The sequence below is a fragment of the Lytechinus variegatus genome, chromosome 7 (assembly GCF_018143015.1).
Source record: "Lytechinus variegatus isolate NC3 chromosome 7, Lvar_3.0, whole genome shotgun sequence".
NCBI lineage: Eukaryota > Metazoa > Echinodermata > Echinoidea > Temnopleuroida > Toxopneustidae > Lytechinus > Lytechinus variegatus.
The window spans coordinates 29,862,554-29,877,632 of NC_054746.1; the positions used below are offsets into that span (position 1 = coordinate 29,862,554).

The following is a 15,079-nucleotide window of genomic DNA, read 5'->3' on the forward strand; positions in this document are numbered from 1 at the left end:
TAATCTTGATATGCGACTCAGATTTTAAAGATTTCAGGGGATTCAAAGACAGTCTACCATCAGCAAATATCTATGTTATTGAACCAGCTTACTTGGGTAAGTCTTGGATAATATTAAAAATTCTCATTTGTTTCAAACCTTAGAAATTACATTAAAAATTTGTATTTGCTATTTGAAATAAAAAAAAGTATTTTTAAGGGTGGGGTAGAAAACTGCTGTACTGAACAGCTTGTTTGTTACACAAATTAAGTAATTTTCTGGCCGAAGTTCAGGAAAATAATTTAATAAGTTTTGTATGAATAACCATGTTTTATGTAGATTTAATAGTAATTACTTTTGAGTACATATGTTTAGAAATGCCTACTACTTTGTTTTTAATTAAGAAAGGAATGATAATGATAACATATATATCACCTCATCTAAACACATCCAAATAAAATGGGGAATAAACAGTGGTCGTAAATCACAGCAACATGCATGAGTTTGGCATCCTGTGACAAACTGCACATTCAATGTTTCACCTTCATGAATGTACATACTGAATTCAGCATGATTAATAGACAAAATCTGCATAAATTATGGTTTGGATCTGCATTTTCAGCCATCAAAACCAACTCTGTGAATTAGGGCCATTGGTTTTTTAGAGTAAAAAGAATGAATTGCACATAGTGTCAAATATAGATAACAGTCTTGACTCAAGAAGTAATTTTATTTTGGATCATTGTTTGTTATCACATTGCGTAGAATATACAATGAATTCTTTCCCTGGCTGTACCCATGTATGTCTGGATGGGGAGTGGCAAAATTTAAGGAGTGCTTTGCACAAAGAACATTAATGTAGCATTAGGATTGTTCATAAAATTCCAATCACTATTTATTTACAGGATTTGTGATAGTGCCTGGTGGAAATTGGGTATTGGAGACTGGCCATTATTATGAAATAACGATTGATGTCTATGATAGAGAGAGCAACAAGATGTTCCCGTCAGACATACCTGTGAGTGTGATTCTCTGATTTTCCTTTGTTCAATAGAGCGTAAGCTTTTTTATTAGTTTTAATTTGGCATCATGTGGTACATATTATATTTAAAAAAATTCAGCTAGATATCTGCAATTGAAAATGAATGGAAAGTCATTTTCTACATGCTCCCATTGCTATTTTTTGTGAATTGTAAGGGAGTGGTGTAATTCTAATTTCTTATTTGATTCTTTTATGGTTGGAAGTATTGTGCTCAACAATGATGATCACACTCTTTAACCCTAATACTCCCGGGGGGGGGGCCATAATGGCCCCCCCCTCAACAATTTTCGCGATATATCTGCTGCGCGAAATTTTTTCACCTCGCAGCTCACTGACTTTTTACATTCAAGTCTCGCGCAAATTTTGAGACCAAATTTGTGACGCCCGGGTACGCGGTTACGACATTACGCAACATTATGCAAGTGCATGTCAGACCCAAAATTGCTCATAAACGTGATTTCATGTACAAATCCAATGCAAATTGGGTATTTAGCCAAAATTCATAAATGTTTCATTATTTCTACTTTTACTGATTAAACTTAATTAATTTTGCCTTGTTTATGATCAGAATTATGTCTGGAACAATTTCCATTGAAAAAAAAATAAAAAACAAAAAGTAAAAAAACAAAGAAATACATAAGAAATTCATAAAACAATAAAATACATAAGAAATTTATTTCCAAACCAAAGTTTTTTTGAATTACGATTGTTAAGAATGCTACAAAGAAAATTTTTACCAAAAATTAGCATTCTAGGAGCTTTATTTAGTGAATTAGAGCAAAAAGTATGATTTATGCATAAATTAGCATAATTAATTCATATAAAATAAAATCTCATTATTTTGGAAAATTTTACCATACAGCCTTGTAGATTACATCGCACACTACCAGCGTGCAAATTTTTGCGTCGCTCGCACGATCAGCGGCCGAGATCTTAAGGGGGGGCATAATGGCCCCCCCCGGGAATGACAAGAATCAAAATACCCCGGGAGATTTAGGGTTAAATTGATATATAGAAATATCAATATTTGATTCTCAACGCTGGTAACAGGATGTGACTTCTTATACACATTTCATAGGACAGCATTACAGGAATCCAATACACCTTTTGTTGGCAATTTCCCAATTTATTTCATTTTGTTTTCATGTTGAACACAGAGGAAGACTTTGTTAATAAAGTAGAATCTTCCACAACACTTAGAAAATTTAGATTATATAACAAATATACCATTGTACTCAGTAAATTTCTGTAGAAGTGTTCTTTGTGCCTCTCATATCCAGTCATGTGAGTGATACATGTGTGGCATGATAACACTTATGTTTACATGTGCAATCATTTGGGAAGCAGCATTGTGGTAATTCTCTTTGTTCTTATTAACCATGTGCAGAATATCCGCATTGATACCATATTCCCGGAGGCGTACTTCCAAGTGATACGATCCAGCGAGAACGGTTCATACCATTTCGTGAAGACTTTACAGAGTGGTATCACAGAGATCGATGCTGCTCTTGTGGCAATGATTAAACCTGTAAGTACCAAACAGTAAAGGGACCTGTTCAATTCAGTTTAGCAATGGATTGTGTGATTGATTTGTATGTTTGATTGCACATAATTGTCTACAATCATAGTCTTTGAATCCATCAGGCTTTAAAAAGAAGAACCATTGCCCATTACACAAGCTCTTGTATTGATGGTAAATTCGTACCCATTGGAAATTTTCTTTCTTAGTAAGTTTACACATAAGGATTCAATGAGCAATATTACAATCCAAAATGTTCATATTTGTAAATCATTTCCTGGTAATTTCATTTAAGGATGAACCTTTTTGTATGACCTAAGATCCAACACCCCTTTTTGCTCCATTTCCATTTTATTTTGAATGGTTTGAGCCTTGATGATTTAGAGGCATTATGCCTTCATTTGAATTATTGTTGAACAGATGTCACATGAAAACCAAGAATGCAAACTAAATGCTTTTTTTTAGGATGGTGAGCGAGCAGAGTTTGAAGTACCCATCAAAGAGTCCCAGGAGGCCGAGATATTTGACCCCATCTTAGTCAGACCAGAATACATTGCCTTTGCCTACCAACCTGGTCAACCAGGCTACCAATACCCACTCAAGGTTAGTCAGTGAAGAGTCATTCCTTTAATGTTTGGTTAATGGTGAAAGTTTTAGTTGCCCTTCAAAGAGTCCCAGGAGGCCAAGATCTTCAATTTTATTCTAGTCAGAACACAAAGAGTTGAGCATAATTTGAAGTGCACATCGGTTTTAACACTTAAAACCTTATTGATGATTATGCAGTGACATGTGTCCTTTGAACATGATATGACAATGTGCTAATGCATAACATACCACACACATCTGGGAATCTAAACAGTCTTAACAAACAATAGAGTTTTTTAAAGTCTACTTATTTTAAAAGCAACATTGACAATATGGGGTCGGCTATTTGAAGATGATTGAGACTTAAAATCATTTCCTATTCCAAACGGAATAGGATGGAACTTTTCTGAAAATGACACTCTGTATCTTTACTCTTCATTTGAACTGTATCCCCCAAAGTTATGGTCTCTTGTAATCTTTTACTGTGCCCTCTTTATATTGTAGGCAACTGGCGGTACAGGGAGCTATGTTTGGTCATCGTCCAAGCGCATTACAGGGACGGTGAACGTTCATGGACTCGTGACAACAGGAGACACTCCAGGAATGACCAATGTCACGGCTGCAGATAACCGGAATCCAGCACATTTTGGACTCAGTAGGGTAAGAATTAACAATTTAATTTCAGTCTTTTTTACTGTAAATCTTTTACTGGAAATTTAAAAAAAATGTGTTTTAAAAAAAATTTGAGTTGGAGAGATTCGACCAAGGCAGATTCACCTGTACATGGAATTTCTTTACCATTTGTTATTAATCTGTTTGTATTTGTTATGATATTTGTAGGTTTATTTGTTGCCACCTTCTAAGATGATCTTCCTTGATTCCCGTGTTGAGGGTGAAGTAGGGTCAATTCTTCATCTGCCACTTGCAATGGAGGCTTACTATGAAGCCGGTGAGTAGCCTACTGTCTGTGTCTTGAAATCAGGCTTCTGCTTTGAGCTATGCTTTTCAGAATCTTCAGGTTTGAATATTTTCCCTTTCATATTTGAATTAAGCACAAGGGCATGAGTTTAATGTGTCATCTGTAACCTGTTAAAGCCTGTATATTTTCATGTTTGGTGTTGTCAGGTGTAAAGTGATTCCCCCACACAAGTATCAGTTTCATTATGAATATGTTTTGAAGTTTATTTTATCTGTTTTGTGATTTTTCTATCTTTAGGAAAAGAAAGAGTGATGCTGACTCACTGCGGATCTCTTCCTCTTGTCACTGATGTTGCTGATCAAAGCATCTTCCAGAAAACTGAACGTAAGATTTTTTGTTTGTTTTTAAAACAATTTCAAAGGTCACTCAGGATTAAGAATACAATTTGATGTAGTATTTGGTAAACAATGATTGTCATGTTCATCATTCACTCATTGATCAAGCTATATGCCAGTGATATACGTATATTGGGTTTTGCATATTTACATTTTGATTTTTTATTAGTTTTGATTGATTTACTTGAAAGAGGTTAAACAATCATCAGTTAAAGTTTATTTCTCTCAACAACGGTGGAAAAGGTAACAATGATTAAAATGACAACACCAATATTAACAGCAACAACAACATCACAACAATAGTTTCATGAACTTGATGAATCTTTTTGGTTATTTCCTCTCCTACATTGACAGCTGGTGAAAAGTTTGATGTAGTATCTGACTCCTGTACCACTCTTCATGTGAAGGCCATGTCTGTAGGTCACACCCAAGTTAGTGTAACCCTTCAACAAGGCGGGGTCAAGCTGCAGGCATCCGTCACCATCGCTGCCTTTGCACCCCTGCAAGTAAGTACATTCTATAGGATATCACATTTCATTGCCCGTAAATTGCTGTTTCAAAACAAACTTCGATTCAGAATTAATTGCTTCAAACAACAGAAACGAACAAAAAGCCAACTTAAACATGAGCCCTCAGAAGTTGCCCATAAATTACTGTTGGGTTTCGAAACAAAAAGTAATACAGAACTATTTGTAGTAAAAATAAAGCCCAAATATTTTTATATAAATGACACATATTTGATTGTTCTTGTTCCAGCCGCTGGATCCAGATAGCGTTGCCATTGTTACCTTAGCTGCGTCTAAGACCCTGGTCTTAACAGGAGGACCACAGCCTTGGGTCCTGGACCCATCACGTTACTACCAGAACCTTGAGGCAGAGGAACAGGACTGGGTTAGATCAACCCATGTCAGAGGGTATGGTGCCACAAGTAAGTAGTCTAACATGATGATGACAACGATGGCGATGATTATGATGATGATGATGGAATAATGTTTTTGAATGGCTGTTGAGCTTTGTTTTCATATTATTTACCAATGTATGGCAAAGTAACCATAATAGTTACTTTATACTACAAAGCCCCAGAATATTAATAATGATGATGATCAGTAATTACATGGAACAAATTTCAATGAATCTCTTAGCGCTCTGGAATTGAAAATAAGTGGATAGACAAGAATGAAAGAAAATAATCATTATTGGAACCTTTTGATACCATGACAAAATTCAAGACTTTCAAGGCTAATTTTGTCCAGTTCAGTATTTATGAAGTTTGCTTTGAAATATGCTTTTCCTTGTGCAGAGAACTATCACATTTTCCAAGTATTGTGTCGTCACCTTGGAGAGCAAACGCTGACGGTCAATGTGGGTAATGATCCCACTGCTCGTAATAAGTTCCCTGCGAGATCTACAGCAACAGTCAGGTAAGATGTGGAAATAGCTCAGTAAGTTGGCAGTTTCATAAAACAATCAACCTTATTGTACTTTCACATCAATTTTTCATCTGTTTTTGATTTACTTTATGAACCACTCAGTCCATTTATATTTGAGAGCATAACTGATTTTTGAATTAGGATGGTCAGAAGTACATACCTTTATTGAAAAGTGGGTATTTGTCTTGCCTGAGGCCTTTTGCTCACTGAGTGAGACTAAGTTTTATTTTTTATACAGAAGTCAATAATGGTTGACCTCATTCCTCACAATTTAAACTAAATTATACTTTGCAGTCAACTTCTAGCGTCTTGAGTTTTTTTCTGATTCTAAAATATGAAAAATAGTCATTGTAAATTTCTAAAGAGCCCCTATTTATCTCTAATGGTTGCCAACATAAAGTGTAATTTGCCGTGAAAATGATTGAGTAAATTGACCTTAAAATGATATTCATGTTGTATCTATCTCAAATTTGATTCTTGATAGATATTTATGTACCCAGCCTGTAAGTCTTCAGCTCATACCAGTAGTACAGCAGCCAGATCTAGAGGTACCCTGTCCTATTGCTCTTGACTCAAACAACCAGGTAAGATTTGAATCATTCCTGTATTTGATTATGTTAGATCTCTTTTATAGCAATTATGTGTGGAATGATCCATGTATGCTATTTCTGATACTGCTTCAGAAGGAAATTTGAAGATTTTTTTGGGTCAATATTGTTGCTCTTTCATACAATAATTTATATAGGTATATTAGAAGTGAAAGTGTACAAGGTTGTCTAGTCATCAAATGCCCCAAAATATCTCTGTCGGAGTTTGATTGTGTGGTCAAATTTCAATGATTGTTACCATTGCAGAGACTTGGGCATATAAGCATTAATCTTGATGGTTTTGATTAAAATTGCTGTATTTATTATTATTATGCCATTAACAGCAATGGAATGCTCTGTAGTAAATTTTTCTTCATTGGTTGTATCATGGACCAGCATCGATCATAACCTAGCATCATACTACAAACCACAGTTATCAAAAATTCTTTTTTTTTATTTTACTCTTCATGTTTTCATTAGATTCCTGTCATGAATGGACAAGACGTAGAGATTCTGGTGAATGCCGTTGACAGCCATGGAAGGCTCTTTCATAACTTTTCTTCATTGGTTGTATCATGGACCAGCACGGATCATAACCTAGCTTCCTACTACAAACCACAGACATCATACAGTGATGAGGATGGGTCGTTCCCTGGATCAAGGTCACTCAGAGGTGAGGAGCTACCTGTACATTGTGGTGATACAGTGATACTTCTAGATGTACATTGACAGCATTTCCAGCAAATACTGAGCAGTACTTCACTAAATGATTTGAGCTCATTTCTAATGATCTGGCATTATTGAATTACAGAAGTTTGATTGTTACTAATCATTTAACTCTTTAACCTGGTAATGCATTGAATAATATGAACTCATTATATTTGTTTGTAGGGCATGAAGAAGTGCTTAATTGAATGTAGAGAACAAATTTTCCTTTGTGTTGCTTTATGAATGTTTGTAGAGCTGCCCTTTTGCAGGGGTCAGTATTTTGAATGTCGCTGATTATATTTGTCTGTTAATATTCTATTGAAAAATGCTTTAGCAGTTTGTTATATGCTCATTTATTTTTATATTAACTTATTCTGTTTCAATATACAGCCTTTGAACTTACAACATTGAAGCATCGTCAAGGATCTGTAACATTGACAGCAACTACCACTGCATATGATAATGTGCTGTTTAGGAGGCATGCTATTGCAATCCCGGTAAGTATCACAACAAAATATTAGATGCTTTCATTGGAATGAAAACTTTTATGCTTTGCTCTTTTGCGCATTTGTTGATTGTAAAATACCAAATGTTATGGGGCTTTACTTCTGGGTAAAGACATAACTTTGACCTTCTTAGCTCTACAAGTGCATTTGTTGAACTAGCTGGAACTGAACTTATATCAGATTGTTGAACTAGCTGGAACTGAACTTATATCAGATTGTTATAATCTGAATCCCATGATAAAGTGGGATAGATCCTTGATTACTGTTTTCAATTTACTTTTGGCAGAATTGGTTTTCTTTAAACATAGTGATGGTGCTGCCGCTGATGATTATCCTTGACTTTATTCTTTCCATTTAATTCTATAAAACCTGTCTTGAGCTGCTGTAGTAGATTAAAATAACTAAAGGCATTATGGTTGACAAGTAATACAGTTGATCTTGAACCTTTTAATTTGTATATTTTTCTTCAGAGTCAAGTACCCAGTGTGAGTGCATCTCTTGAGTTAGGTCTGGTAATGGAAGCTAGTATTGATCCGAACAGACTATCTCTATTCAATCATCCATCAAATAAAGTAAGTCAAACTTTTAAAAAGGTTGCTACTTCCATTTAGTCTTTAATTTTTCACCCTTCACTTGTATTATTCCATCATGCCTGTGTATGTGGTAAATTTACATTGTCATTTGTAGATATTAATTTGCTATGATACAGAAAACTTAGTTAAATACCATGGTTGTTCCTTCAATTTTATCAGTCAAATAGCAGTGTGTAAGAAATGATTCATATAACAGGAGTTTTCTCTGTTTCTGTCACAATATTAATCATTAATCATAATTTATGCTATCCATTGATACATTAAAATTCTTGATAATGTATTAATACCCTTGATTATTTTTGAGCATAAATACTGTTTCCTTTCTTCTTAAGGCATCATTGAATCTTCAAGGAGGTTCTGGTCACTTCTTAATCCGTCCTAACATCGCAGGTCTGGCAGAGATGAGATATGATGAAAAGAAAAAACAAATTGAGGTATGATGTAACCCTATCCATTTGTGAACCTTTTCAGTTGTTTAAAAATATGACATTTTTTATGCTGCTGTGATTTTTATATAAAAAAAGGATTATTGCTTAAATTAATTTCAAATTTTCATGTTAAGATATGATTGAATGGTTTATTTATTTCAAATATGATTGAATGGTTTATTTATTTCAAATATTCACTGAAAATAGCAGCCAAAGGCTGATTTACATTCAGTTTACAAATCGTATATACAGACATATGAAAAATATACAACTTAGAATGAAATAGGCAAATATAAAAATTAAATTTTTCTACAAAATAATTATACATAAATATGAAAGTAATTGAAATACCCAGCATATGAGAAGGAAGCCTCAGAGGCAGAATAAAGTACATGTAGTGAGAACATGTTAGAAAGCAAGACAGAATGAAACAAGAGGAAGAAAGGGAGATAGGAACAAAGTTAAAGAGATTGGGTATTTAACAATGATGGGAAAAATTATCGGAAAAAAAAAATTATAATGCAACAAATGGAAATTTGTTGCAACAAATGGAAAGATAATGATTGTGACTCAAATTCATGTATGACAATTGAACAGGAAGATTATTGAATTATGTAATTAGATACATGATAATGTGAACTATCGGTATTTGTATATATCTTAAAGTCACCGTCTATATTGTATTTACAAATATACTCTTATTATTGGTAGTAATTTGTTCAGTTGGTGAATCTGACGGTAGAGAGAAAGTGGTCTTTACAGACAGGTTTTGTAACGACAATGTTAAGTGTTATTGCTTTTGACATGTCATCAAGGTTTGGCATTACATCTTCTTTTACCTTGTATTGTATTCAGGTTATCCCCTTACGCGACGGGACTCTGGTCATCACTGCCTACGATCTTTGCATTGCCACTAACCAACATGCTACAGCACAGATACACATGGCAGGTGTACACACCATTGACCTCAAGGTTGTTGACAAGGTAATCGTCATAGATATTTTCATATAGTGTACAATAATCAAAGGGAAAGATATGAATAAAAGAAAAAAATCCCTTGAAGAAAAGAGAGCCTCAAGTTCAAATCTTATAAACTTTGATCCAATGTGAGACAACCGATTGTTTCTTTTACTCCATCCATCGCCAGGATGAACCTCTTCCACATCATCTCATAAACTTGTCTGATATATAAATATTTTCGAAGAAGGTAACAGTAGTTGGAATAATAGAGGTTGACCATTGGCCACTAACCACTATTGGATAACTTGTTTGCTTGAGTGTTATTGAAATAATAGCTATGCAAGCGAGGGAGAGGAAAGGATTGGGGGAGAGGGTGTGAGAGTGAAAGATAAAAAGAGGTTGAGAGAAAGGGGAGATGGTGGATGGGGATGTAAAAAGAGAGAAGTTGTGCTCTAGTCTGCTTATTTTTCCATTTGAAATATTAAACAGTCGTGATTATTTGCAGAATACAATGAATATTTTTTGTTTGTTGCCAGGTCCAAGTTGATCATGAGATCCGAGCGGCAGTCCAGGTCCTAGACTCCACAGACCAGCCTCTATCTGTATCCTACTTTCCACTCATGAGGCTTGAACCAGTGCCAGGTTCCAACATCATCACCCTTAGGTATGTGAGTTATGATGGCAATAAGTGTACTAGCATATGTAGCATTACTTTTGTGTCATCCAAAGTACCTTTTAATGTTTTACATTAGTACAGCATAATTACCCTGACTTGACCATCCTGAAATGTTGCCTATTTTAAAAAAATTTATTTTCAATTTATTAGGGCTGATGTCTAAGTTCAATCCAAAGACGTGCTCATATCTGAAAGACTTACTGAGTGGGGAGTTTGTTTCAAATGTGATGAGGAAAAACCTTGTTATTTAAAAAAAAGTTGAATGTTCATGGGACCATCTGATACAAGTTTCAGCACTGATAAGTTTTTATCAATTATAGCGACAATCAGACTCCTGTATATCTCAGTCAATCAAAACGAAAAAAGGTCAGATTTGAAAATTTATCAGATGGCAAAAGCTGATGAAACACGTTTCCAGGAGAGTGGCTGCCATATCCGATAAGAGTTGTGCTTCATTTGGCATAGTTGCTGAATAGAATATCTAGTCATGCTCTAAATTTGTGATATCATATCTCTTTTCTTTTAGACCTGACATGGACAGCTCTGGTAGAGATCAACACACGGCCTACTACACAGTACATGGAGCTAGTATTGGTTTTACAACCCTCGCCTTCACCGCCATGTCTAAGAGTGGCCATACTGTTTCAAGTAAACTCAGGGATATACAGGTGAGGAAAGCATTACATGAAACAATAGTTATTTTCACTGACAATTGTTATAAGCTACTGAAATCCTTACATCTGATTGGCTCACAGCGCATTTGTCAGTGATTTTTCTTCATGAAACACTTTTGATGAAAACCAATTTTTCATATTCTTGCATGACAAAATTTGAATGACAAGATTCATTGGGTCTTGGAGTGTGCAGTGTGCAAATTGTCTGAATCAAATGGTTGCCCTCATTTTTCAAGCACGGTTCAGGAAATTTGATATACATTGTTCTATTGGTGACTGTTGGAAAGAAACACTGAAAGAAATGTTAGTGATCTTTGTTGCGCTATGTCTGAACATGTTATTTAGTCAATGACCATGAAGAGACTTAATTAGTTTCTATTTGATTTTTTTTAATGACCATTGATATGTCAAATGATTCTAATACTTTTTACCATGTTTTTCATATTTGAGTGTATACCTTTGTTGAAATTGCTGGATATCATTGCCATTGTCTTTCATTTATGTTACAAATGATTTGGATCCCCTCATTTGTTTTCTGTTGTAGGTGTTTCCCCCTCTCAAGTTGACACCAAGGAACATCACACTTATTGTTACATCATTATTCCAAGTAAGTTCATTCCTTTTATTTCAGCAGATGTGTAATAATTAGCTTAATTTGATGAGCCTGTGCCTATGAATGTTTTTAACAGAAATATGGTGCAATATAAATGCTGTGGACCATCATCATTCCTAAATGAAGTTTAAATGAAGAATAATAATGATAACACCCTTTTACATGGCTCATTTCAGAACTAAAAGAACTCTCTATACACTTAACATTAAGAAAAAGCTTTTGCTACACTGCTTAAAGAATATGTTAATCTGCAGTTCAGATATGCAATGATAATAAGATAGATTAGATCTACAAATGATGATTTTAGTTCATAAATCATTGAAGATTTGTGATTGATTCGTATCTTGAATAGTTTCAGATTACTCTGATAATGATGAGTAATTACCAGTAGCTGAGATTTGACCACAATGGCTAACATTCTGTTCATTTCAACTACTGATTCAACAATGGAAAGTCACATGTGAAACTGTAACCCTACAGGGCTCTGCTGCTTCGCGGCGGAGCCCTGTAGGGTTACAGTTTCACATGTGACTTTCCATTGTTGAATCAGTTTGCCTATGAATGTTTTTAACAGAAATATGGTGCAATATAAATGCTGTGGACCATCATCAAACCAGCAAACCCTGTAGAATCCTGATTTGAAAATTATTTTGAGAAAAAAAACAACTATTGACAGCGCCGCAAACCGTCAGTTTGGTTCGCTTATTTTGGACATAATGCTTTGAAAGTTAAAATTTCTACTCATATATACTCAAGAACTTCCTGGACAACCAGCAAACCCTGTAGAATCCTGATTTGAAAATTATTTTGAGAAAAAAAACATGATTATCCAGTGCTGTCAAAATGTTCCCATGTTGTAGCAGCCATCTTGGAAAGTCGAAAATAGACTGCGCATGCGCGGTGTCGGCGCAGCAAACATGAATATTCAGGCATTGCAGAGAGATTAATGAATATGCATGAAGCGATGGGGTGACAGATTGTAAACAAACGCACGTGTTCTTCGTGTCATCCTTGCCCCCGGCTGACGGCAAAACGTGGACCTCCAGAGAGAGATTGCATCAACTGTGAGAGATTTAAATCTGAAATATGAATTGAAAAACGGACAAGTAATGCTACTAGTCCATGCCCTAAATGGGAGGAACACCCTGGGCGTACTCCCTACGGGGTATGGGAAAAGCGATTGTTTCGGTCTTCACCATCTGGTTAAGAAAAGGGTAGGAGGGGCCTCTTTTTTTCTTTTTTTTTTCTTTCTCATGTGTCAGTAAATACTCAAGGTGGCAATGAAAACAATTATATCCAAATTTGTATTTATTTTGTTTTTACTTGAACAAATCATGTATGCATCTTTCTTGTTGTTGTTGTAGGAGGAGGAGAAGGAGGTGAAGACATTGATGAAATATCTTGTGTTATATAACTAATTTCATTATCAATTCAAAAGATGGAACCCGCAAAACCAGGCCCTGGCCCAATGACCCTTGTCATGACGCCCCTCCGAAGTCTTATGATGTTATCATACTCTTTCAGTTATCTTAAGGTACCTCATTCTTGATGACATCGCATGTGGCCTCCACCATGGCCAATTTGGCGGCTTCTGATGTTTTTTGTAGCATGCAAAATGCTTGAAGGTATCTTGTTGCATCAAGATGGTCTTTGATTTTACTCATCGATGTTTGGGGATTCTCTGGTTGCACATCCTCTGGATCTTGGATCTCTGGAGGCTGTTGGTTGGATCTGCATGGCGAAGCGAAAGATGCTGGCCTCTTTGCACATGGTGTGCCATGTGGGGAAGAAAATGTGCGTTTTGTTCTGTCCCTTTTATTTGGGGCGTTCTTATTTCGTATGGTATTTTGCACCAGTTTTCGCTTGCATTCTTCGCAAATGAAGCTGTACAGTATGCCCTCCCTCTGGAAGACCCTGCTGATTGTCCTTGGGCTGGTGATTTTGACAAGTTGTATTTTTCTATAGCCCGTACGGTTCTTCACGAAATAAGCCGAATAAATAGAGCACTGCTGCTGATTGCTCATGCTCGCCATTTTGTTCTTGCAAGGTGATATTACCACCGGCGTAAATCCGTTTGAGGAGTGGGAGGGGGGGGGTGATAGACTTTTTGCCGAAGTTTCTTGCATGAACTCACACTTAAGTATACACACACACCCTTACTAACCCGAGCAGACCCCCACACATAATTCTTTTATTTTGCCAGCAAGTGAAGCAAGCGAGAGAAAAATAACCACTTCGTTATTTTTAAGAGCATTTCATATGAAAATTCCACGATATGACCGTCGTTTATGACATTTTTATGAAAAATTTCATCAACTGAATTAAATACAATATCATTTTTCCTCAAAAAGAGGGGGATATTGTACACGCCATCCCCACTCTCTAAAAAGTGGGGGAATATATCACCTTCATCCCCCAGGGATTTTCTCTAATGGATATTACAATAAACTATCTCTGGGGGTTTTTCTTTTTTTCTTCTTTTTCTTTCTTTTTTTTTTTTTTTTTGGTACTCTCCATGAGAGCAAGGATCCGTCACTCGTCTTCATGCATATTCATTAATCTCTCTGAAAGCCTGAATATTCATGTTTGCTGCGCCGACACCGTGCATGCGCAGTCTATTTTCGACTTTCCAAGATGGCTGCTACAACATGGGAACATTTTGACAGCACTGGATAATCACGTTTTTTTTCTCAAAATAATTTTCAAATCAGGATTCTACAGGGTTTGCTGGTTGTCCAGGAAGTTCTTGAGTATATATGAGTAGAAATTTTTAACTTTCAAAGCATTATGTCCAAAATAAGCGAACCAAACTGACGGTTTGCGGCGCTGTCAATAGTTGAGCGTAGGGCTCCGCCGCGAAGGGTTAGTGAAACTGTAGATGTTAAATTTATCTTATCAGCTCATATGGCAACATATGGCTTTTTTTTTCAAATGATTAAAATTGCTGCAGTTTTTTCCATCACCGAAGTATCAGAAAGGACTCAAGTAAACATTAGTCTACAAGATGTTACATCATTCTAAAAACTTCTTGTTTGATTTATCCTAAAGGTGAGGAGTACTGGAGGACCCCAACCCCAGAGCCAGATTGAGTATGTAGTACAGAGCTCAAACATTGCTAAGATCAACAGTAGTGGTATCTTACATGCTTTGAACCTTGGTCATACCAGGGTTACAGGCAGAGCTGTTGGTTACGACCAGGAAACAGGATCAAATGTGGTTTATTCTGAGGTTAGTGAAGATGGCCATACCAATGTATTATTGCACATTCACTGCTACTTTCTATTTTAGTGTGTTAGGATTTCATGATCCATATGTTGTTGAGTTCATGAAGTATTGTTGATTGCATTGATAAATACCCATAGAGCAGTTGTAACAGGATATTTAATTCGCCGAAAGGAAAATGTATTAATTATTGTGATTTGTTTGGTGAATTTGGGACATTGATTTATTAATTAAAATATTTAG

At 35.7% G+C, this 15,079-nt stretch overlaps 1 protein-coding gene across 2 annotated transcripts in view; it reads left to right on the forward strand.

Annotated features, from left to right (window-relative positions):
* The window catches only part of LOC121418951 (nuclear pore membrane glycoprotein 210-like), a 41,234-nt gene that overhangs the window by 6,214 nt on the left and 19,941 nt on the right, over positions 1-15,079 (forward strand). For both annotated transcript variants that reach the window (XM_041613185.1, XM_041613186.1), the window contains exons 8-27: positions 22-96; positions 885-997; positions 2,409-2,549; positions 3,006-3,143; positions 3,630-3,785; positions 3,966-4,074; positions 4,342-4,428; positions 4,794-4,945; positions 5,196-5,367; positions 5,740-5,860; positions 6,354-6,453; positions 6,937-7,129; positions 7,555-7,661; positions 8,141-8,242; positions 8,596-8,697; positions 9,547-9,675; positions 10,188-10,315; positions 10,854-10,995; positions 11,546-11,608; positions 14,663-14,842. In XM_041613185.1, coding sequence (XP_041469119.1) covers positions 22-96; positions 885-997; positions 2,409-2,549; positions 3,006-3,143; positions 3,630-3,785; positions 3,966-4,074; positions 4,342-4,428; positions 4,794-4,945; positions 5,196-5,367; positions 5,740-5,860; positions 6,354-6,453; positions 6,937-7,129; positions 7,555-7,661; positions 8,141-8,242; positions 8,596-8,697; positions 9,547-9,675; positions 10,188-10,315; positions 10,854-10,995; positions 11,546-11,608; positions 14,663-14,842 — 2,510 coding nt within the window. The remainder of the gene's footprint in view (positions 1-21; positions 97-884; positions 998-2,408; positions 2,550-3,005; positions 3,144-3,629; positions 3,786-3,965; positions 4,075-4,341; positions 4,429-4,793; positions 4,946-5,195; positions 5,368-5,739; positions 5,861-6,353; positions 6,454-6,936; positions 7,130-7,554; positions 7,662-8,140; positions 8,243-8,595; positions 8,698-9,546; positions 9,676-10,187; positions 10,316-10,853; positions 10,996-11,545; positions 11,609-14,662; positions 14,843-15,079) is intronic.